Raw genomic sequence first — 22,921 nt, 5'->3', positions numbered from 1 at the left:
ACACAAATTTGTTATAGGACTTGCAAAATTAAGAGGTTTACTTGTATATAAGCAGGGAAAAAGGTACGAGAGGAAGCATGCCCACTGAAGTCAATGGCTTCCATCAAAAAACTGATGCAGGGATGAAGGGAATAGGTTTTCTTATTTCAACAAAGAATGCTCAGTTTTAGTCAAAGGCAGCAGCAGCACTGGGCAAATATACTGAGTTCCACTTCACTGGAAATGTTTGCACTATGTTCCTACAAAATATGCTGAGCAGACTAATGGTATAGTTCAGTAACTAACTTGTACAATTTGGAGTGGGAGGTGAAGGAGCATGAAGACCTCCATGTCGAAAAAACCTGAATACCTGCCATTTGTATTACACTGCTCCATTCCAAAGGCAAAATAATTCACCCTTCAGAAGTATTTTTTAAAATGAGCCTTGTGATAAGTCAATACTAGCAGAAATGATTAAGCAGTATCCAGAAAAGAGGTAAATTCCAACAGAGTCAGAGAAAGCATACTAAACTTTTTCAATTTGGTGTTGCTAAAACGTTAGTAAGGAGTTCCCAGGAATCCCCATCGGTCCAGTACGTAAAAGATATTTTATCTTTAAATGAAGATGCAAACACGAATCCAGAGATTCCTTTTCTACTGAAGAGATATAGGTAATGTGTAACAAATATCCAAAAGCCTGCTGCACAAATCTCCCACTACTTCTTTAGTCCACCTTACTACAGAAATATACCTCCTTTCCAGCCTTAATCAGTCCTGCACCCTACCAGGACACTTTTATGGTTTACTTTATATTTATAAATTATTGAACATTAAAAAGTGCCATTATTATCTAACCAACATCAAGTATTGTGCCATGGGAAGGCATTATATAGAGGTCACACTGCCTGCTTCAGAAGCTACCCAAGGACCCATAAAGGTGAGCTACAAGGATTTTTTTTTTTTTTAAATTAGATGTATTTTTTGCTTCTTTGTAATCTGTGAGACAGGCCTGAAATGGTCTCCCTGAGCCATCTCACTAACCTTTCCCTCAGTTATTTTCAGTTTACAAATATTTAAAAAAAAAGTGATCTTCTGTGGTGTTTCTGGAGGACTTCATTTTGGGATTGGTCTCAAATGTTCATTGTGAATTTACACCTTAGTTGAAGAGTATTTGAACACCACAAGCAGTACTACACAGCATTTTAAAAATATAATGGTGTTTGTATCAGAAAGGATGAACCCAGAGTGGTGTCCAAGAGGTAGCTTATTGTCCAAGTATCATTTATAATTTACGGGCATGTAGTCAAGTAAAGGGAACGAGTAGAAGCTGTATGGAATTTATTATTTTAAAATTAGCTCACTGTGGCAGGGCGAGGACTCACGGGCGCGGCGACTCCTGCTGGTCGTCTAGGGAATCAGCTCTTTCAGCATAGAGTACCCTCTGCAGGCCAGTGTCTTGCCCACCGCTGGCCCGTGTCCCTCCCAGACCCCAGTGCCTGCTCTACATCTGGGTTTTGACCCCCAGAAATAACCCACAATGGGGGTCTCCCCACCCAGGGGAATCCCCAACCCTCTATCTCCACCTTACCTCAGTGACTACTGCCAGTCATCATCTAGCCCCTGCTTCTTGGGGCGGACTGCATTGTATAAACCACTCATCATCGGCAAGGGGGGTTGGACCAGCTGCCTCTGGACTGCCCCTTTGCAGCCCCAGTACCTTTTGTAGGCCTTTAATTAGGCCTGCAGCCTGGGGTTTTGCTAGGCTGGAGCTCCTCAGTTCCCTCTGCCCTTCCCCAGCACTGTTCCACCCTAGGTACCCTTCTCAGCTCCCAGGCAGCCAGGTCCTTCTCCCTCAAGGAAGCTAGAGAGTGTGTGCCAGCTTCTTGCCCACTGCCCTCTTATAAGGGCCAGCTGGGCCCTGATTAAGCTGACCACAGCTGTAGCTGCTTTCCTAGTCAGCCTAGCCCTCTCCAGGGCTGCTTTATCCCATTCAGGCAGAAGCAGGGTGACCACCCCACTACACTCACACATAATGGACAGACTCCTTTTTAGGAAAGCTGGGAGAGGTGTTGTCATAACCAGAAAATGCACAGAGTGCAAGCGTTGCATATAGGCAGATCCAGATGTCAGTGAAACAAGTGAAAGATGCAAGTTTTAACAATTTAAATTCCATAATTGTCAAATCACTCTTGGTCCACAGATGCTAGAGCCAATTTACACAAGAACATGCAAAGAATTGCCCTCAGTAGGCTAACCAGCAAATACCTGCAGAAAAACAAGTTTATCTCCAACATGAAAGACTAAATCTTTGTGATCTTGCCATTCATGGAATGTAAAATCATGCTTGTCAAAACATGTCCTTTCCACAACACCTTTGCAAGGTAGCTTGATGCCTCAGACATTAAAAAATTTATAATGCCTGTCTCTGAATACAAAGAAATTGCATCACATAATTTGCTTATGCAATATGTAAAGACAAATCTCCACCAAACCACTTATGAGGCCTCTGCTACTGACAAAAAACTCCAAAAGGCAACTCATGCAAGACCGATCCTGGCTGCACTGACAAATTAAACCATTTTAGATGAAATGTTTAAACATGGTTCATGCCTACAGTTTAGCCAGTGTTTGGTCAGCATAGACCAGGCATAAGTCTTTTATAAGCCACATTTTAAATCAGTTGTCATTGGTGTGTCTACATGAGAAAAGTCTTTACTGACACTTCATTGTGTAGCATGCTTTCTATGAAGGGTTCTGAAAACTGTTTGGCCTCAACAGGTACAAAAGCAATAAAACAGGTTAAATCCAATTGAAACAATTCCAGATTAGGTCACTGTCTAGACTTAATTTTCACAAAAGCCTTTTTAACACAATGGTACCCAGTCCACAATAAAGGCAAAACTATAGCTGAAAGCTTTTAAAGTGAATTCTTAGCAGCATCTTTTCTAGACTAGGTGGCTGCCACAGGATGCCGCCTGTAATGTTGAATCACTATGAACTGGATTTTACTGTAGATTGAGGGAAATGTACAAACAAGCATATTTCAGCATCAAATACTGACACAACAACTAGTTTGTTTACTTTGTAGCTTCCATAGGCCAAGCTCACTGCACACACCAAGGGCTCCCTGTATTTCTCCATTCCACTCCACAAGCTCCCTAGAAGCCTCTCCCCCATTCCCCTTTATTTCAGGACCTCCCTGAAACTCCCCCACCCGCTCCTTCATGCCTGGAGCTCTGTGCGCGCCTCATTCCTGGGTTTCTGTGCCCCACCCATACCAGGGTCCTATATTCTTTGCCAACAGCGGCTCTGTGTGCACCCCCATTTCCATGCCCTCCCCATGTCAAGGGCTCTGAGCCCCCACTTTCCCTTCCAGAGTTCTCCTATCTCCCACATGAGGGGCTTTGCGTGCTCCCATTTCCCCTCCCATGGCAGGGGTTTGTGTGTGTTCCCATTTATGCCTCATGGAAGGGGCTCTCCCTGCCACCCGTTACCCTTCCCCCATGAAATGGGATCTGTCTTACATTCGCTCCCTATACCAGGGGCTCACAATCTCTCCTTGCCAGAGGGTCTATGCGTCTCCTTACTAGGGTTCCCCATTCCCACCCCCATGTCAGGACTGTGGGCAGACCCCCTATTCCCCTCCCACCTTACCTGAATTCATTCAGCGTGTGGACATGTTAAACTCTATTGGGAGGATGAGTAGAGATGGAGGCAGTGTTATGCTTGAAGGTGTTAACAGGTATTGTCAGTTGTTTGATGTACAGCCACTCCAGCTGTGCTAAACAGATGGCAGGAGCTCCATATGTTCCCCATTTTCAATCTTTTGGTAATCTGATTTCCAAATCAGTGGAGTGCTAACCACAGATGCCAAGAACATTCCCTGAAAGTTTGGGATTGATTATATGTCACGTTCAAAAGATCCCGCATTGCATACAAACAAATGCCATCAAGTGAGCGTATGGCCTTGCAAGCTCAAGCAACTAGAGTTTCTTAGACTAACATGAATGGTATAAAACTTTTTGAACTGTTATGTGCTAGCAAATACTGCCCTAATATAACTCCTTCGTTGTCAACAAAACAAGGTGTAACTGACCTAGATTTAGTTTTGTACATAGTATAAAACTGGCTAATGGAGAACTACCACCTATCTGAATCATATAGCTAAATCACAGTCTAGTATCAAACCTATTTCCCTCCAAAGACACTTTGACAAGTTATGTAGTATTCAAATAACTATACACCACTTCATTCTTTTTATGTAAATGCTGATATTCAAGTTTAATAATCATACCTCTGACCATATTAACCATATCCTACTGAAACAGAAAAAAAACCACTCCATGATAAAGGTAACAATCTCTATACATTTAATCTTGCTACAAAACAGATAGTGGCCGTGGGTAAAATCTTCCAGGAATACAGGTGACAGGCTCAAGTCCCAATTTTAAAGAGTGATTTTAGGCATATATGTGTGACTTAATGGGTGGGCAATTAATGGGTGGGCTATTCAGGGCAATGGGCCATTAGGAAAAAACAGTAGGCCTTAGGGGAAGCTTATCTCCAACCTGGTGATGAGCCTGCCGAGAACACTCCAAACAGCCTGGGAGTAATGTCTGCTATTACTCTACAAGGACATGTGATCAGACCACATGATGCTGGACTCCATCTTGGGATGTCAGTATTTTTCCACAGACCGGTCTGGGAGCCAAGCTTTGAAACAAAGGGTTCCCACCATATGCAAAAGCTATATAAGGCAGGGGAGTGACATCATCTGCTGTTCTTCACTCCCTATACAAGACCACTCCTGGAAACACCTGAGGAACAAAGACTGAACTGGGGGGGGGGGGGGGGGGGGGAGTGCTGGACCCAGGAGGTTTCAGAGTAGCAGCCATGTTGGTCTGTATTCGCAAAAAGAAAAGGAGTACTTGTGGCACCTTAGAGACTAAAATTTATTTGAGCATAAGCTTTCGTGAGCTACAGCTCACTTCATCGGATGCATCCGATGAAGCGAGCTGTAGCTCACGAAAGCTTATGCTCAAATAAATTTGTTAGTCTCTAAGGTGCCACAAGTTCTCCTTTTCTTTTTGCGGACCCAGGAAGGTGTCTGCAGCTTGTCACAGCAGCACAGCGTGAGAGGGAGCCCAGGCTGGTGGGTCGGAGGGCTCAGTAGTACCTCAGTTCCAGGTGGCACCCCGGGGGGAACCCATCACAGAGATAATAGGAAATTCAGAAGGACATAGCCCTGAGTAGTTGGAGAAAATGGAAAGGAAAGTTAAAACAGCAATGGCTCTGGTTACTCCTTGGGTGGTGCCTAGGTATTAATGCAACAAATGGTGTTACAAGTGCCTCCCTCGACTACTGCCACATACATACACCCATCAACAAAAATAGCAGAATTTCTCTTTCACTGACAGAAATCAGTTCAGCAGTTGTACTTCCTGGGTATGAGATCTTTAATGCCCTGACTCGCAAAGCAGCTCCTGACACACACTCCTCTAAGAAGGAGTGCATCTACATGGTTAATGCACTAGCCTGGGATTCAGGAGATGTGGGTTTAATTCCCAGTTCTGCCACAGAATTCCTGAACAAGTTATTCCAATGGAGGCATTTAAGAACAGGTTGAATGAACACCCGTTAGGGATGGTCTAGGTTTACTTGGTCTTGCCTCAGCACAGGGGCTGGGCTTGATGACCTCTGAAGGTCCCTTCCAGCTCTACATTTCTATGATTCTACAGAGGAAGAGTAAGGTTCTTTCTTCACTACCAGGTTCCAGTACAACCTCAGGACAGACACACCTTCCATCACCCGACAGCAAATGGCTATAAAATTACATCTAAGTTAAGTTTATACAAGAGCTGTTTAAACTTTAATTTGTCTAAGCTGCACAATAAAGCTCATTTTCCTTAAAAACATTGAAATATCCAACAGTGATCTGCAACAGTGAAATACAGGATACAGCTGGTATCCCATAATCCTTGATCCTTTTTACATTGATTTGCTTTGCACTACAGAATTGAAAGTAGCCACTGTACACTAATGTTATAAGCAGTATTGTTAGAGAGGATCACAGTTCTGTACCCAACCTGGTAAAACTCTGTTCTAACTAGAACTAAACATGCTTAATCTCAACATACTCATGTGCCAGACTATCACTCTGTCAGAGTAGAAAGTTCTTTGAATCTTAATACTCATTAAGTGGAGAACATAGAATATCAGGGTTGGAAGGGACCTCAGGAGATCATCTAGTCCAACCCCCTGCTCAAAGCAGGACCAATCCCCGATTTTTGCCCCAGATCCTTAAATGGCCCCCTCAAGGATTGAACTCACAACCCTGGGTTTAGCAGGCCAATGCTCAAACCACAGAGCTATCCCGCCCCCTCTCATCTTGAAAATATTTGACAAATATAGAATCAATAATCCAGAATGTCATCTTTCAACTAGTTATCTGGGTCCCACTTTGTATCTTAAAAGTCTGCTGGAAAGCACATGGGAGTTGGATTAGTCAATATCAATGTAAACATTTATTTGAACTACAAAGCCCCTCAAAGGATTGCCAAATCTTTCCAATCTGCCATTGCTCAAGACAAGCTTATCTGACAGTCAGCTGAAGATTTTAGACCTTCTTACTCATACAAGAGGCAAGGACAATCTGCTTCCATAGATCAGAGTTACTTAGCTCTGTGCGCCAAAGTAGCTAAAGGCCTGGCCTTCATCTACGCAAGAAACTTCCAGACATTAACGAGTGCATAACACATGGATAACTGGCAGCACGTAGCCCCTAATGAATTAGGCTACGGTACAAACACACGTTTTAAAAACAAGGATCCTCTTGTGCAGGAGGAAGATTAGGACCTTCGGATTCTCTTCTGAAGTAAAATTATCTCCTTTCAAAAGCAGATCAATAAATCCTGCTCTTGGTTATTAAAATAAACTACAAGTCCTAGATGTTGCAAGTGGCAACTGTGACCAAAAAAAGAACAAAAGCCAATAGTAGCCCACAGATGAAGTTCAGGAATTACAGGGGTTTCACAAACATGCCATGGCTTGCAGGGAAAAACCTTCAGTGGCCAGAGTCGAAGCTGAGACCAATCAATTCTTTCTCCCCAAAATTCCATCCAATCGCAGCCAAGCACACCTAGCCTCTTCAGAGATTCACAGACTTCAGAGAGTGAGTGTCTCTGCCCAAGTGCTACTCATGCTCTGTGTGGGTGGTTGGGAGAGAGCCTTCTACCCCCCATTCATGGGAACTCTGTTCTCAAGATACAGAGACAGCAAGAATCCAATTTCTTGCTTCAAAATGAGCCTCCTGAGAACTGTCTTCCCCCCTACCCCGCCTCCCCACCCAGGAATGTTTCTTACATTTAACTCTACAGGACAGTTTCCATGCTATACTCCTTATAAAATAGTTTCCCTTCAAAAATAAAGCTTACATGAAGAGAAACTTCCAGCAAGTACCACACTGATCAGGTTTCAGAGTAGCAGCTGTGTTAGTCTGTAACCGCAAAAAGAAAAGGAGAACTTGTGGCACCTTAGAGACTAACAAATGTATCTGAGCATAAAGCTTTCATGAGCTACAGCTCACTTCATCAGATGCATGCAGTGGAAAACACAGTGGGGAGATTTTATATACACAGAGAACATGAAACAATGGGTATTACCATACACACTGTAACGAGAGATCAGGTAAGGTGAGCTGTTACCAGTAGGAGAGGGAAAAAAAAAAAACCTTTCGTAGTGATACTCAAGGTGGGCCATTTCCAGCAATTGACAAGAACATCTGAGGAACAGTGGGGGCGGCGGGGGGAGGAGACATGGGGAAATAGTTTTACTTTGTGTAATGACACATCCACTCCCAGTCTTTATTCAAGCCTAATGTAATGGTGTCCAGTTTGCAAATTAATTCCAATTCAGCAGTCTCTCGTTGGAGTCTGTTTTTGAAGTTTTTTTTTGTTGAAGAATTGCCACTTTTAGGTCTGTAAATCGAGTGACCAGTTCTCCAAACTGGTTTTTGAATGTTATAATTCTTGACGTCTGATTTGTGTCCATTTATTCTTTTACATAGAGACTGTCCAGTTTGACCAATGTACATGGCAGAGGGGCATTGCTGGAACATGATGGCATATATCACATTGGTAGATGTACAGGTGAACGAGCCTCTGATAGGGTGGCTGATGTGATTAGGCCCGATGATGGTGTCCCCTGAACAGATATGTGGACACAGTTGGCAACGGGCTTTGTTGCAAGGATAGGTTCCTGGGTCAGTGGTTCTGTTGTGTGGTGTGTGGTTGCTGGGCTGTCTGTAAGCAAGGACTGGCCTGTCTCCCAAGATCTGTGAGAGCGATGGGTCGTCCTTCAGGATAGGTTATAGATCCTCGATGATGCGTTAGAGAGGTTTTAGTTGGGGGCTGAAGGTAATGGCTAGTAGCGTTCTGTTATGTTCTTTGTTGGGCCTGTCCTGTAGTAGGTGACTTCTGGGTACTCTTCTGGCTCTGTCAATCTGTTTCTTCACTTCAGCAGGTGTGTACTGTAGTTGTAAGGATGCTTGATAGAGATCTTGTAGGTGTTTGTCTCTGTCTGAGGGGTTGGAGCAAATGCGGTTATATCATAGAGCTTGGCTGTAGACCATGGATTGTGTGGTGTGGCCTGGATGAAAGCTGGAGGCATGTAGGTTTGTGGGTTTGTGGTCAGTAGGTTACCGGTATAGGGTGGTGTTTATGTGACCATCGCTTATTAGCACCGTAGAATCCAGGAAGTGGATCTCTTGTGTGGACTGGTCCAGGCTGAGGTTGATGGTGGGATGGAAATTGTTGAAATCATGGTGGAATTCCTCAAGGGCTTCTTTTCCATGGGTCCAGATGATGAAGATGTCATCAACGTAGCACAAGTAGAGTAGGGGCATTAGAGGACGAGAGCTGAGGAAGCATTGTTCTAAGTCAGCCATAAAAATATTGGCATACTGTGGGGCCATGCGGGTACCCATCACAGTGCCGCTGATTTGAAGGTATACATTGTCCCCAAATGTGAAATAGTTATGGGTGGGGACAAAGTCACAAAGTTCAGCCACCAGGTTTGCAGTGACATTATCGGGGATACTGTTCCTGATGGCTTACAGTCCATCTTTGTGTGGAATGTTGGTATAGAGGGCTTCTACATCCATAGTGGCTAGGATATTGTTTTCAGGAAGATCACCAATGGACTGTTGTTCCCTCAGGAAGTCAGTGGTGTCTCGAAGACAGCTGGGAGTGCTGGTAGCGTAGGGCCTGCAGAGGGAGTCTACATAGCTAGACAATCCTGCTGTCAGGGTGCCAATGCCTGAGATGATGGGGGGTCCGGGATTTCCAGGTTTATGGATCTTGGGTAGCAGATAGAATACTCCTGCTTGGGGTTCTAGGGATGTGTCTGTGCGGATTTGTTCTTGAGCTTTTTGAGGGAGTTTCTTGAGCAGATGGTGTAGTTTCTGATCCCTCAGTGGGATCAGAGGGTAATGGCTTGTAGAATGTGGTGTTGGAGAGCTGCCTAGCAGTCTCTTGTTCATATTCCGACCTATTCATGATGACCTCCTTTGTCAGCCTTTGATTATGGATGTCAGAGTTGTTTCTGAGGCTGTGGATGGCATGGTGTTCTGCACAGCTGAGGTTATAGGGCAAGTGATGCTGCTTTTCCACAATTTCAGCCCGAGCACGTCGGCGGAAGCACGCTATGTAGAAGTCCAATCTGTTGTTTCGACCTTCAGGAGGAGTCCACACAGAATCCTTCTTTTTGTAGTGTTGGTCGGAAGGTCTCTGTGGGTTAATATGCTGTTCAGAGGTGTGTTGGAAATATTCCTTGAGTCAGATGTCGAAAATAGGATTCTAGGTCACCACAGAACTGTATCATGTTCATGCGGGTGTGGGGGGGGGACAGAAGGAGAGTCCCCAAGATAGAACAGATTCTTCTGCTGGGCTTAGAGTACAGCTGGATAGATTAAAAATATTGCTGGGTGGGTTAAGGGAGCCACTGTTGTGACCCCTTGTGGCATGTAGTAGTTTAGATAGTTTCGTGTCCTTTTTCTTTTGTAGAGAAGCAAAGTATGTGTTGTAAATGGCTTGTCTAGCTTTTGTGAAGTCCAGCCATGAGGAAGTTTGTGTGGAGAGTTGGCTTTTTATGAGAGTATCTAGTTTTGAGAGCTCATTCTTAATCTTTCCCTGTTTGCTGTATAGGATGTTGATCAGTAGTTAGCAATTTCAGACTGACTTCCTTGGTGTTGATCTACTTGTACAGTGGAATGGCTGAAAAACCAAGTACCATCTGATGACATCGGCATTTTCTTTCATTTGATTTAGCTAATCTAAGAGACCAACATGAATTCAGTTCCCAGAAAACAGGATCTTTAAACTCTCCCATGCTCATTTAATAAGCAGACTTTTTCCTGTAATTGCATGCAATGCCTGAGAGAATGATTATAATTTGTCTACAAAACTGGGTGTTCCTCTCCATGTTTGTAATTCAACACCATTCCAACTATGACTAAATATTCACACCTCCAAAGTAGGAGAAGGCTGAAAAATTAACAGGAAACATGGGGATGAAGCAATTACGCCCAAACTCCTTCCAGCAGAGGCAGTTTTCTCAAGAAAAGTCTGCCTTGGAAAATTTGGGGATAAAAAACCCATAATGGGAAAAAAAGCGAGTGGAGAAGTAAGAGCACCTTAATAGCAGAATTTGATAGATTAAACTCATTCTTCAGTCTGAGCAAAGATACCGAAATTAATACTTCAATGAGAACAATATGCTTTAGCAGATATGCTGTCATCTGTCTGGACCCAGTTTTCTAAAAAGCTTGGCTACCATGCAGCAGTTAATATCAATTTTATAAAGGTTGTATCTACTCAACTGAGAGAGGGTTTTTTTTTTTTTTTTAAAAAAGGTTAGATTTTGTGGACAAGTTACAAAGTAACAGAATCCATAATTTTATGCACCTACTACTTTCTATTTAGCTATCTAATTCTCCAAGTGTATTCAATTGCATTTTGAAAGATATGGGATACGCTTATCCAGGCACTTGGCTTCTCCAATTCAAGGCTTTAACAGGGGGCTTCAAATGAGCTACGGTCAGCCTGATTTTCTATTGAGACACTTCCACAAAAACTACCAGCTTTGGATAAAACCAGAAACCAGTACTTTAAGGCCCATTGTATAAGGGTCAAATAGGGATGTCATATCTTTATGTTGAAGTTTATGAAATTCTACTTTTAAATGCAAGTTAGAAATATAATAAGGCAAGATTCTCTAAACTACTGTAAGCTCTCAGTTATCACTCCAAAGACTGAAGTTAAAGAAACATTATTAAAGTTGAGTTAACTGCTCTGGTCTTTGATGGCCATTAGCAAGCGCTTGTTTCCCAAATGGAGGCAGAAATACATGTTGCAACACTGTCCAAATCCTCTGTAGTTGCTGACAATTTAGCAGGAGCTGGCACAGACCACGAAGTATGAGGATGTAAGGATTTACCTGATGCAAATGAAGACCTGATACAAACATTCTAACTTATTACTGCAAGTGTTCATACAATTTTTCCTTTAATGCAGCTATAAGAGGCTTTTGAAGATACAAGTTGTTTAGACAGCTTTTCTGATATTTCAAGAAATTTACAGATTAGTAAATTCTTTTTATAAACAGAGGTTTCCCCAGAGACCTGAGATTGGGTGGGAATCTGGTCTGAATCCATAGATCTAGGTGGCTTCAGGGCTAAGATGGGGTTATCTGCATTGCTCAGACTACTGAAAATAAAATCCAAGAAATCTGGTGAAGTCGTATTTAACTAGAATCTATTTAAACACACGCTAATTAAATCTCAACAGGAAAAAGAAAACTGATCTTGGAAATAAACTCATTTTAAAGATTAAAAATACAGCACAAACATGCAGAATAGCACTATGAGCCAATCCACCAGCAAGCTGTTATTAGCAGGTATCCAAGCTGCTGCACATAAAAGATTGTGTTTCTAGGAAGCACCACCTTGTTTCTAATCCCAGAGAGCTAATTTGTGGATAGTTGATTCATGTGAGGGAAAAGGGGAGATGGAAAAGGCACTCCTCTTATGACAACCCTACAATATAATTAGGTGTTTCCACCGAGTAGTTTCTTGTTATAAACCCAAAAGATCTAGGTGTGGGCATCCCATAAAATTATTCCTCCTAGGGAAATAAGCACATCACAGAGAGACGTTCAAGTTTTGATATCTATCTATATATCTCCATCCTTCAAGGAACAGAATGCTGACCAACTATACAGGAGAACCAGAAAGCAACTCTAGATAAGGCACTGCCAAGCACAACCAAAAAAATAAGATAACAGAAAAATGTTGATCACATTCATGATAATCAAGTTCTAGAAGTAGTTTAAGTGCTACTCATAAATCAAAGATTCTCAAAAATATATTAAGCTGATGTACTTTTAATAACCTAATATAAAAACTTCAGGACACTACTATGTAATTATAAATGAAATATGGGCATGCGTTTGCAAAAATTGAGGGTTAAGTTTAAACACACAAATGGTCTCACTGAACACAAACTACTCATCTGATTAAAAGTTAAGCATGTGCTAAATCTTAGCAGGATTGGGAAATAGGTTGCAGGCCCCAAGACAGACAGCATCTCTTGTATTTGACCATAGACATATCATGCACACGCTATGGGGCAACAAATAAATATTTAAAATCTCAACTCCTCAGCATAATATCCTCTTGTTGATCAAAGAAAAAAAGTCTTTCACCAATTTACCTTCTGAATGTCTATTAGAAGAATTAAGTCAAACAATCACTAAAATTTTGTATAAAATTACTAAGGGCAGCTCTCTACACCTTAAAATGCTGTATTGTTGCAGCGGTGCAGCTGTAGTAGTTAAGTGAAGGCGTTCCTATGCTGACAGGAGAGCTCTCCCGTCAGTGTAGTTAATCCACCTCCCCAAGAGGTATGTCAGCAGGAGAAGCACTATCTGCATAGGGGATTTATGCTGACATAACTACGTTGCAGAGGAGTATGGATTTTTCTCACCCCCGAGCAAAGTAGTTATACCAATACTGTATAGGTCTGCAATGTAGACCAGCCCTAAAATTATTATATAGTCACTAACAACTTGACTAGAACAGTTGATTTTAGAGAGTCTACCACGTACTATACCTTTAAACATAAATTGTCCCTCTGGTTTTAGCTTTACTAGTACAGACATTTAAAAATAAAATTCCTACAAGATAAAACAGAACACAGTCTCAATTCCTGATTAGTCTCATGTACTGTAAACAAGATACAATGCCCCTTCAGTATATTTATATATTTCAAAAAGTATGTGATCTCAACATTTTGGGCTGTTTCATTCCATATTTCTGGCAATAAAATAGGTGTAAAATAAATTTGCTGAGATCTTGCTAGTGTGGAGCTTCTTGCTCTGTTTTATAAAAAGGGAAGTCATGTAACTACATAAACCTGACACTTATTTATGGTGTATAAATAGCTCTAACAAACTGTAGAAAAATGTACAATTAGTCATGAAAGTAAAAGTAAATTTAGCTTTATTCTTTACATCTGATAAAGGGTTGTCTGAAGGGTTGATATATGCACCACGTGGTAAACTTTCCATGGAAATCATTTAACGTACTTGCAGCTCTGCTCCTTTTCCTACTGGCACTGATCATACTGCACATCAGTCCAAAATTTTGGGTGTCTGAAAAAAGGCAAACACCTGGCCTCCATGTTGCATTCAAAACTCAAAAGGCCCTGGAATTTTAACAATACTTTTAGAACAGCTTCCAAAATCATTCTACCACCAAAAGAATCATCATCATAGAGTGCATCTCATTTAATCCCCACCCACAACACTTTCTAAAATCTTACAAGTGAATTGCAATAAACTATTAGAGTAGTCAAATGTCAGTTTCATTCGACATACAACAGACCCTGCATCTTCTTTCATGGGTGAGACTTCTGTAGACTCCTTCCCACAGGTAGGGTATAACGGGGCAGAGAAACCTCTTGGTGCTACCGAGGAAGAAGTCAGATGTTTACATCACTCCCTTTCTAAAAGCTGCAGTGCCAGCATATTAGTGGCTGAGCTCCCACAACCCCATGCCATGTCTGCCACTTCCACACCCAGCAACCACAAAGTTTAGGAGTACTCCTCAGCACCTTTATAACTTTTCCCTCCCCTCTGCCAGTCATGACGGATCTTCAATGGAATAGGAAGCGGAGGATACTTCCTATCAATGGTTAAAATGCTGTTAGCTGCTCTAATCTGCGACATATCAAAGCAGCATTCAAGTAGACCAGGCGTCCAGGAGGAAGCAGAAGAAAAACATCTCAAAACAGAATTTGAATTAAAACTTCTCTCGACTGTCTTTTATGACTTAAAGGGCTTTTTTTTTTTTTTTTTTTTTTTTTTTTTTTAAAAGGTTCTTATGCTTGTGTCGCACAAGGAATATCAGGTCCCTAAATCATTTTCGGTAAGGACCTAAGCAAGATCTTTTCTAGGCCCACAAGGTGGTATAACAGAAGGCTTTATCCATGAGGCAGTCTGATTCAACATCTCTCTTCCCCGCCTTAACTGGAGGTTAAGAGAGCTGCAGCTCAGTCTTCAGATTGGATGTTGTGAAGATCTTCTAATATTTACAAAGCTAAATTTGTAAAGATATCCATGATTTAAAACTTCATGGCTAACCTCACATTTAGTCAAAGCACAGACACAGGTCCAAACAAGGACAACATTTCTCATTTGCTTCTATTACAGACAAGATTCTAGATACCGAATTTATGCAATTATATGAGTACATATATAAACATCACACCATCAGCTTTGCTTCTTATAAAGAGCTACTATTAGTAAAGCGAGGATGACAGAAGTGGGCAAAAAGACAGCCGGTTACTTGAAATGGAATCAATCCAAAACAAATCCATGCCATCTTTGGCAGAAGGTTGAACCAGGCAGAAACAAGTGACCAGGCTTTCATCAAATGAGGCTAGGAAATGGGGTACATCATTAGAGGGACAGAAAATTATAGAAGGAGAATTGAAAAGTGGAAACTCCAAATCCATGTCTAAAATTGACCCAAAAGAGAAAATGTATAAAAAAAACTACAACATCTGTCCTGTTTTCTAACCTGGGTTATTTGAAAGAGAAAACACCCCTGAAATGAAACATTCTACCACAACACAAGATGCGCAACACAAAAAAAAGCAGTTGCTGTCTATAGAACCGAAGCTGGAATAATAAAGGGAAGGAAAACTTTTTCCTGGGTATCTGGCTGGTGAATCTTGCCCATATGCTCAGGGTTCAGCTGATCGCCATATTTGGGGTCGGGAAGGAATTTTCCTCCAGGGCAGATTGGAAGAGGCCCTGGGGGGTTTTTGCCTTTCTCTGTAGCATGGGTCACTTGCTGGAGGATTCTCTGCACCTTGAAGTCTTTAAACCATGATTTGAGGACTTCAATAGCTCAGACATAGGTGAGAGGTTTATTGCAGGAGTGGGTGGGTGAGATTCTGTGGCCTGCATTGTGCAGGAGGTCAGACTAGATGATCATAATGGTCCCTTCTGACCTTAATATCTATGAATCTATGAAAAAAGAACAGCACTTGCTGAGGTTCAAAATGAAGAGCTGGGAAATGTTTCATACATATCTTAGGTATAACAAATACGTTACCGTACAATTATTTTATACATTTTAAAACAAAATGTTCATTATTGCCTCTATTTATACCATCTTTTAAGGGAAACAGCCCTTGCTCGACAGCTGTACAAGTAGTATTGCCTCTAGGGCAGACATCCCCAAACTGTAGGGCACGAAGGAACGTACAGAGGGACATGGCTGGGGGACAGGCAGGTAGTACCATCCAGCTCTACTCCTGGCCCTGGCTCCCACCCCCGCAGCTGTGGCCCCAGTCTCAGCTCCCTTACCCCTATCCACATCCCCCCATCCTGGAGCCATGATCCTGACCCCGGCTCAGAAAGACGGGGGGAAGACAGGGGTGAGGGAGAACATGAGATAAAAAGTTTGGGGACCACTGCACTAGGGGAAAGTGCAGCAGTAGGAATCTCAGGGCTGGTCTTCACTACCGCTTAAATGGATGTAAGTTACATTGCTCAGGGGTGTGAAAAAGACACCTCTCCAATTGATGTAAGTCACATCGACTTAAGCTCTCTCCACACCATGCTATGTCAGCGGAAGATGCTCTTCCACAAACATAGCTTCTGTCTCTCGCAGAGATGGAGTAATTATGCCGATGGGAGAGCACTCTCCCGTCAGCATTGTGCCTCTTCACGAGATGTGCTACAGTGGCACGGCTGCACTGGTGCAGCTACACCGACACAGCGCAGTAGTGTAGACTTGCCCTCAGATTCACATCTCAGGAGTTGCTCAAGACAGAGTCATCAAAATAGTAATTTCATCAGGTTCCCTCTCCTTATTTGGTCTGGCCAGAACACCACAGGATCAAGAGAAATGAAGCCAAGTAGTGTGGATGGTCTCAGCAGACAGCAGTGGTGATTATGATGGCAATGCTGGTCAATGATGCTCCAAAGCACCCTCCCACACTTTCTACTCACTGTCATACTGAACTATTTAGTTTGCCCAGAGCACCTGAGAAGTGTTCAGAGGTGAACACTGTCTCATCCAAACTATTAATTCACATTAGTTTTATTTATATATTGCCTCTTCATTTTATGGTAGAAATGGTCTGTTGATATAAAAATTCTGTGATATCATCAGAAGCCTTGAAACTATGTACTCACATCTTTTTATACAATCTCAGTTTACATCAGAATATTTTTAACTGTTCTGCAATTTCTTTTAAGGATTTTATCTAATAAGATTATAGGTTAAGATGACGCATCCTGCTACATTTCACCCGCTTTTGAACAAAAAAATTTTACCAAGGTTTGAGCAAAACCATGAAGGCTACATGTTTTAAAATGGTAGCTTAAATTCTAGAGTGGGGGGGGGGGAAGAAGGGGTAAATCCATGGCAAATTTTGTGACTATGGAGTCAAGAGCCAAATATGTATGTTTTCTTTCTTCAGAATCAATAGGGAACCAAAGCTCATCATAGTTTTAAGGAAGTGCCATTTTTCTCACATGTAAAAAGGAGCCTCTGACCACTCAAGCATAGTTATTATTCTGTTGTCTTAGACAGTTTATGATTTAAAAGACTGCAGATTCTGCCTCCATAAAATTTATCCCTACAGTTTTAAATGTAATCTTCAGCTTCTGTACCAAGCCTTTTAGTAACATTGCAGTGCACTGTTAAAAGTTCAGCATATTTCATTGGCAGCATTTCAAAAGAGTGAAGTATATTCTGTAGTCTGTAACCATTTGGAAATAAGAGGCATTACATAAATACCAGACATTAAAAATAAATTATGTACAGTAACTTATGAATTTTACTTTCAAACCTGTTTAAAGATGGTATAGAAATGTTTTTAAACAGTTTTAATTTTTTGGCACAAATGTACAAAATTACATACTGGGGTTTCTTTCAGGCATTGTTTGTTCCACTGATCTGGACCAAACTAAGAACTAAAGCTTATATCATTAGGTTTCATGAAACTGAACAGGGTTTTTTAAATGAGTTTTAAAATTAGAACATTTTATTGCTGTAAATTACAGAGCTCTTCTGGTGGCAAAACTGAGATACAGTATCTTATCTGTGCATAGAAAACCCAAGTGTTCCATCAAGTATATATCACTTTTCCACTGAACAGCCCTTCAAAAGTTTTAAGAATTGTTTTCAGTGATCATTAAAATATCTTTGAAGACTTTTGCATTATATGAATCTAGTTTTATAATATTTTTTAAAGAAGAAGTTCTTTGCAAAGAAGTACATTCAACTAAGTAAAACTATTTACTGTAGTGTACATTGCAAAGAATAAAGTTTAGACTACTTACTTGGGATACACGGGCTCATAAAGATACTTGTCCCTTGAAGATGGAATATCAAAAAATAAGATGTATCCATTTGCAGTCTGAAAGAGATAGATGTTGCAGCTTTCACAAATGTTGTATGTGTAAAACTTACAGGAAGTCCAATAAAAACAAATTATAGAAATCTCAAACATTTTACAAATTAAATAGACTATCCAGTAAAACACCTTAATTTCATATACCAGTTTCAACAGAGCGGATACCACACCATGCATACTTAAGACAAAATATGGTTGATCATAAACAAGATGTTTTAATTAACCTTACATCAGCCAATGATATGAAAATGTTACACAAGAAAGCTATAATGAACAACCTGGAAATCAAGATGCATTTCTGGTTAAAAAACTATACTACCCCTTAAAATCCACCATAGGGATCACTTGTACAGTAAAAGACAATACAAAAAGCATACCACTGGTAGGTATTTTCCTCCTTAAATAGGGAGATAAGAGTTCAGACTGTAGGAGTATGGGCCTGATTTTTAAAAAAGTATTTAGGCACCTAGTGGGATTTTCATTTAAATGAATGGGAGTTAGAGACCTAAGCACTTTTGAAAATCCCACTAGGTGCCTATGTGAATCTTAAGTATTTAAATACCTTTAAAAATTTGGCCCGAAGTGCCCACAAAATTGGGTAGTAAAGCCAAGCTGCTGCAGTAAACACTAGTGTAGCATATCCTCAGCACCTCAGAGATGCGAAAGAGGTGGCAATGGGCTTAGGGCATACCATAGCACCATAACTGAAACAAATCAGCCTTTCAAAATAATAGAAGTAGTTTCAAACTTTTAAAATATTTTATTAATCTAGCAGACATAGAATCATAGAATATCAGGGTTGGAAGGGACCCCAGAAGGTCATCTAGTCCAACCCCCTGCTCAAAGCAGGACCAAGTCCCAGTTAAATCATCCCAGCTAGGGCTTTGTCAAGCCTGACCTTAAAAACCTCTAAGGAAGGAGATTCTACCACCTCCCTAGGTAACGCATTCCAGTGTTTCACCACCCTCTTAGTGAAAAAGTTTTTCCTAATATCCAATCTAAACCTCCCCCATTGCAACTTGAGACCATTACTCCTCGTTCTGTCATCTGCTACCATTGAGAACAGTCTAGAGCCATCCTCTTTGAAACCCCCTTTCAGGTAGTTGAAAGCAGCTATCAAATCCCCCCTCATTCTTCTCTTCTGCAGACTAAACAATCCCAGCTCCCTCAGCCTCTCCTCATAAGTCATGTGCTCTAGACCCCTAATCATTTTCGTTGCCCTTCGTTGTACTCTTTCCAATTTATCCACATCCTTCCTGTAGTGTGGGGCCCAAAACTGGACACAGTACTCCAGATGAGGCCTCACCAGTGTCGAATAGAGGGGAACGATCACGTCCCTCGATCTGCTCGCTATGCCCCTACTTATACAACCCAAAATGCCATTGGCCTTCTTGGCAACAAGGGCACACTGCTGACTCATATCCAGCTTCTCGTCCACTGTCACCCCTAGGTCCTTTTCCGCAGAACTGCTGCCGAGCCATTCGGTCCCTAGTCTGTAGCGGTGCATTGGATTCTTCCATCCTAAGTGCAGGACCCTGCATTTATCCTTATTGAACCTCATTAGATTTCTTTTGGCCCAATCCTCCAATTTGTCTAGGTCCTTCTGTATCCTATCCCTCCCCTCCAGCGTATCTACCACTCCTCCCAGTTTAGTATCATCCGCAAATTTGCGGAGAGTGCAATCCACACCATCCTCCAGATCATTTATGAAGATATTGAACAAAACGGGCCCCAGGACCGACCCCTGGGGCACTCCACTTGACACCGGCTGCCAACTAGACATGGAGCCATTGATCACTACCCGTTGAGCCCGACAATCTAGCCAGCTTTCTACCCACCTTATAGTGCATTCATCCAGCCCATACTTCCTTAACTTGCTGACAAGAATGCTGTGGGAGACCGTGTCAAAAGCTTTGCTAAAGTCAAGAAACAATACATCCACTGCTTTCCCTTCATCCACAGAACCAGTAATCTCATCATAAAAGGCGATTAGATTAGTCAGGCATGATATGTTTATTCAGTCATTAACATGTACAGTTAAGACTAAGAATTCATCCAATGCCTGCACAAATACAGCAGAGGCAATGACCAAGAAGATCCCAAGTCAGCCAGCCAGTAGTTTCTTACCAAATGTTTAGCAATATCATCTAGACAAGTGGGCAAATGCATTTAACCTAAACTATGTCTCATTCGTTTTAAAACTGGATGGGCATGCACTCAAAGCAAAAAAGATTGAAGGCAAGAAGCAAAGAAATATGAAAGGTTTCAAATTTCTTTCCAGAGCTGGTTTCCTGTTTTTCAGCTAAGGAACCAAAAGGGAAACATGCTCATTTGCTTATTTCATCAGCTTGAATAGAGTTTTTGCATCAAAAACTTAGTGCTTTTTAATATATTCAATTTGAGCTTCAGCTTCAAACTAAAAAAACAGAAATATAAAAAATAAATGGGAGTCTTCAAGGCAAAAACCTTTCTTCCTTCGAGATGACAAAAAAAGTGCCACTCTGTCCTTGAGAGAGTTAAGTTTCCATTTATTTCCAGCCACTGTGCAACAAAATTAACTTAAATGCATAATACATAGTACAGAAACTTAACATGCACCTATTTCTAACATCTGTATAAGTTTTCAATTGCTTAGCGCCTTCAAATATTTAAATTCCTAAGAATCCTATCCAGATAGGAAAAGTAAAACAATACTGTAAAGTATCTTACTACTGACATTAACATACAAAAGGAATTCTTGAATTCCATTCTCAGTACAAGCAGCTATCCTTAGAAGGTTTACTTCTGAACAGGACATCAAATGCCATCAATGAAGCTGCTTGAACAGTAAAGGAATTGAACATTTGATTACAAGTTTGTTTCAAGATCACTATAATCATTCAACTGCAAAATTACTTTACACTAGGTAGGACTGCATTTCAGTGTAAAACTATCTATTATTTCAATGTCACAATCTACAGCTCCCCAATGCCCTGGTCACTCTGTGTCAATAGACTGCCCAGACAGCCACCTTCCTTGCTTTGAGAGATCTGAGATACATATGCTTATAAATCAAGGAGTGTATTCGCTGCATTGCAAAGGATTCATCCATATGATTTCCCTTTGACAGTGTGTGACTAATTAACTCTGTTCCTACAGCTTTTTATTAACAGCAGAATCCCACTGCATATGCTGGGAATTAAGTTCTGAACAGAAAAACAGAGGACTTGTGGAGGACAGGCAGCAGGAGGGGAAGTATAGGAAAAGGGGAGGGACTGGAAATACATTTGAGACACTGGTTTCATCTAGACCAGCGGTTCTCAAACTGTGGGTCAGGACCCCAAAGTTGTCCTGACCATTTGCTGGGGCCCGAAGCCAAAGCCCAAGCCCCACTGCCTGGGGTCGAAGCCCGAGGGCTTAATCCCGGGATGGTGGGGCTCAGGTTACAGGCCACCTGTCTGGGGTGGAAGCCCTGGAGCTTTGGCCTCCTCGCCCAGGGCAGTAGGGCTTGGGCTTTGGCTTTGTCGCCACCTGACCGGGGCGGTGGGACTCAGATGGGCTCAGGCTTCGGTCCCTCTCCTGGGGTTGTGTAGTAATTTTTGTCAGAAGGGGGTCACAGTGAAATGAAGTTTGAGAACCCCTGATCTAGACTAAATCTTTTTGGTCCTGTTGTAATAATATAATTGACTGGCAATTGAACAGAGTTAATATGATTATAAATGTTAATCTAAACACCCTACAAACATTTGTTCCTAGTCCTGATTCAGCCTAGAGCACAGCCTGAGGCAGGGTCAAAAAAGGAAGAGGAAAATAACAGCAAGATGAAGTGGAAGAGTTTTGTGTCCATTATAGATGCAAGTAACAATAATGTCCTTAGAGAAGTAGCTTTTGCTACATACTGTAATTTCAATTTATTTCTGCATTTGACATCCCTGTGGTCATCTGGGGAACGGTAAAACTCAGTACATGCAGACAATTTCTCGCTTGCTGAAAAGAAACAAGGACACACAGCTCCCCTCCCCCAAGCAATTTTATATATTAAGTCAACAAATTTATCTTCCAATTCAAGAATGTATATAGCTCTGGCTGTCTAATTGAGAACTAGTGCTATCACTTTTCTTGAGCAGGAAGTAATTAAGCCTCTGAAGCTGCACCTTATCCACCTGAATAAGCCTCTGAAGCTGCATCCTGAATTCACACATCTGCTAACACTTCTAAGATTCACTAATGCCAGTTATCTGACTGAAGTTTAATTTCAGGCACAAGGCATAGGTTATCCAAAGGCTGATCACCCCACTTTTTTTTGTTTAAACTACAGTATGTTCATTTGTGTCTTGCAAATTTGCTTGTGTTTATAACATGAAACATTAAAAACCTCATGACTAGCTACGTTTCAACAACGGTTTGACCTTCATTATGAATGTAGGTTATTTTAGTTTATGAAACAAACTCACATGAACTCTGTCTTGAAGACATGGGAGTTTAGAATTTCCACCACCTTGCATCAGCAATATATTAAGCACTGTCCTATAAAAACATTCTAAAGTAACTTATCCAGAAGATTACTAAAAAAAAATCAACTCTGGGTCACAATACAGCACATCTATCTCATGTCAAAAGTGTCCTAACACTTTAATACCCCAAAAATATATTTGTTAATATTATGCAGCATATTTAAGCAGTTTAGCTTAATTTAAACATTCATGAAACTAGCTTTTTCAATCCTAATTGCAGCAACTCATTTGGCAGTTTGAAACTGAAATAATTTTGGAAGACCATGGTGTGTGTAAGAAAACACACTTCAGGTATTAATACATGACCTGCAGCATATGCATATGTACTTCATCTTAATACCCAATATCCCTTTTAGGTACAAACTTGAACACGTACATCATCTGATGAACACAGACTCTTCCCTGTTACATTGCTTAGACACTCCCTGGGAGTGTCATTGGACCAAATTCTGCTGTTAC

General features: G+C 41.3%; 1 protein-coding gene across 4 annotated transcripts in view; it reads right to left on the bottom strand.

Moving 5' to 3' along the window:
* RIC1 (RIC1 homolog, RAB6A GEF complex partner 1) overlaps window positions 1-22,921 on the bottom strand; it is an 85,959-nt gene that overhangs the window by 48,336 nt on the left and 14,702 nt on the right. For all 4 annotated transcript variants that reach the window (XM_038401180.2, XM_043515547.1, XM_038401181.2 and 1 more), the window contains exon 3: window positions 17,896-17,972. In XM_038401180.2, the coding sequence (XP_038257108.1) occupies window positions 17,896-17,972 (77 nt within the window). The remainder of the gene's footprint in view (window positions 1-17,895; window positions 17,973-22,921) is intronic.

Source organism: Dermochelys coriacea, chromosome 5 (assembly GCF_009764565.3).
Source record: "Dermochelys coriacea isolate rDerCor1 chromosome 5, rDerCor1.pri.v4, whole genome shotgun sequence".
Classification (NCBI taxonomy): domain Eukaryota; kingdom Metazoa; phylum Chordata; order Testudines; family Dermochelyidae; genus Dermochelys; species Dermochelys coriacea.
Note: the sequence above shows the minus strand (reverse complement) of the source record. Positions and strands in the feature narration are given on the sequence as shown.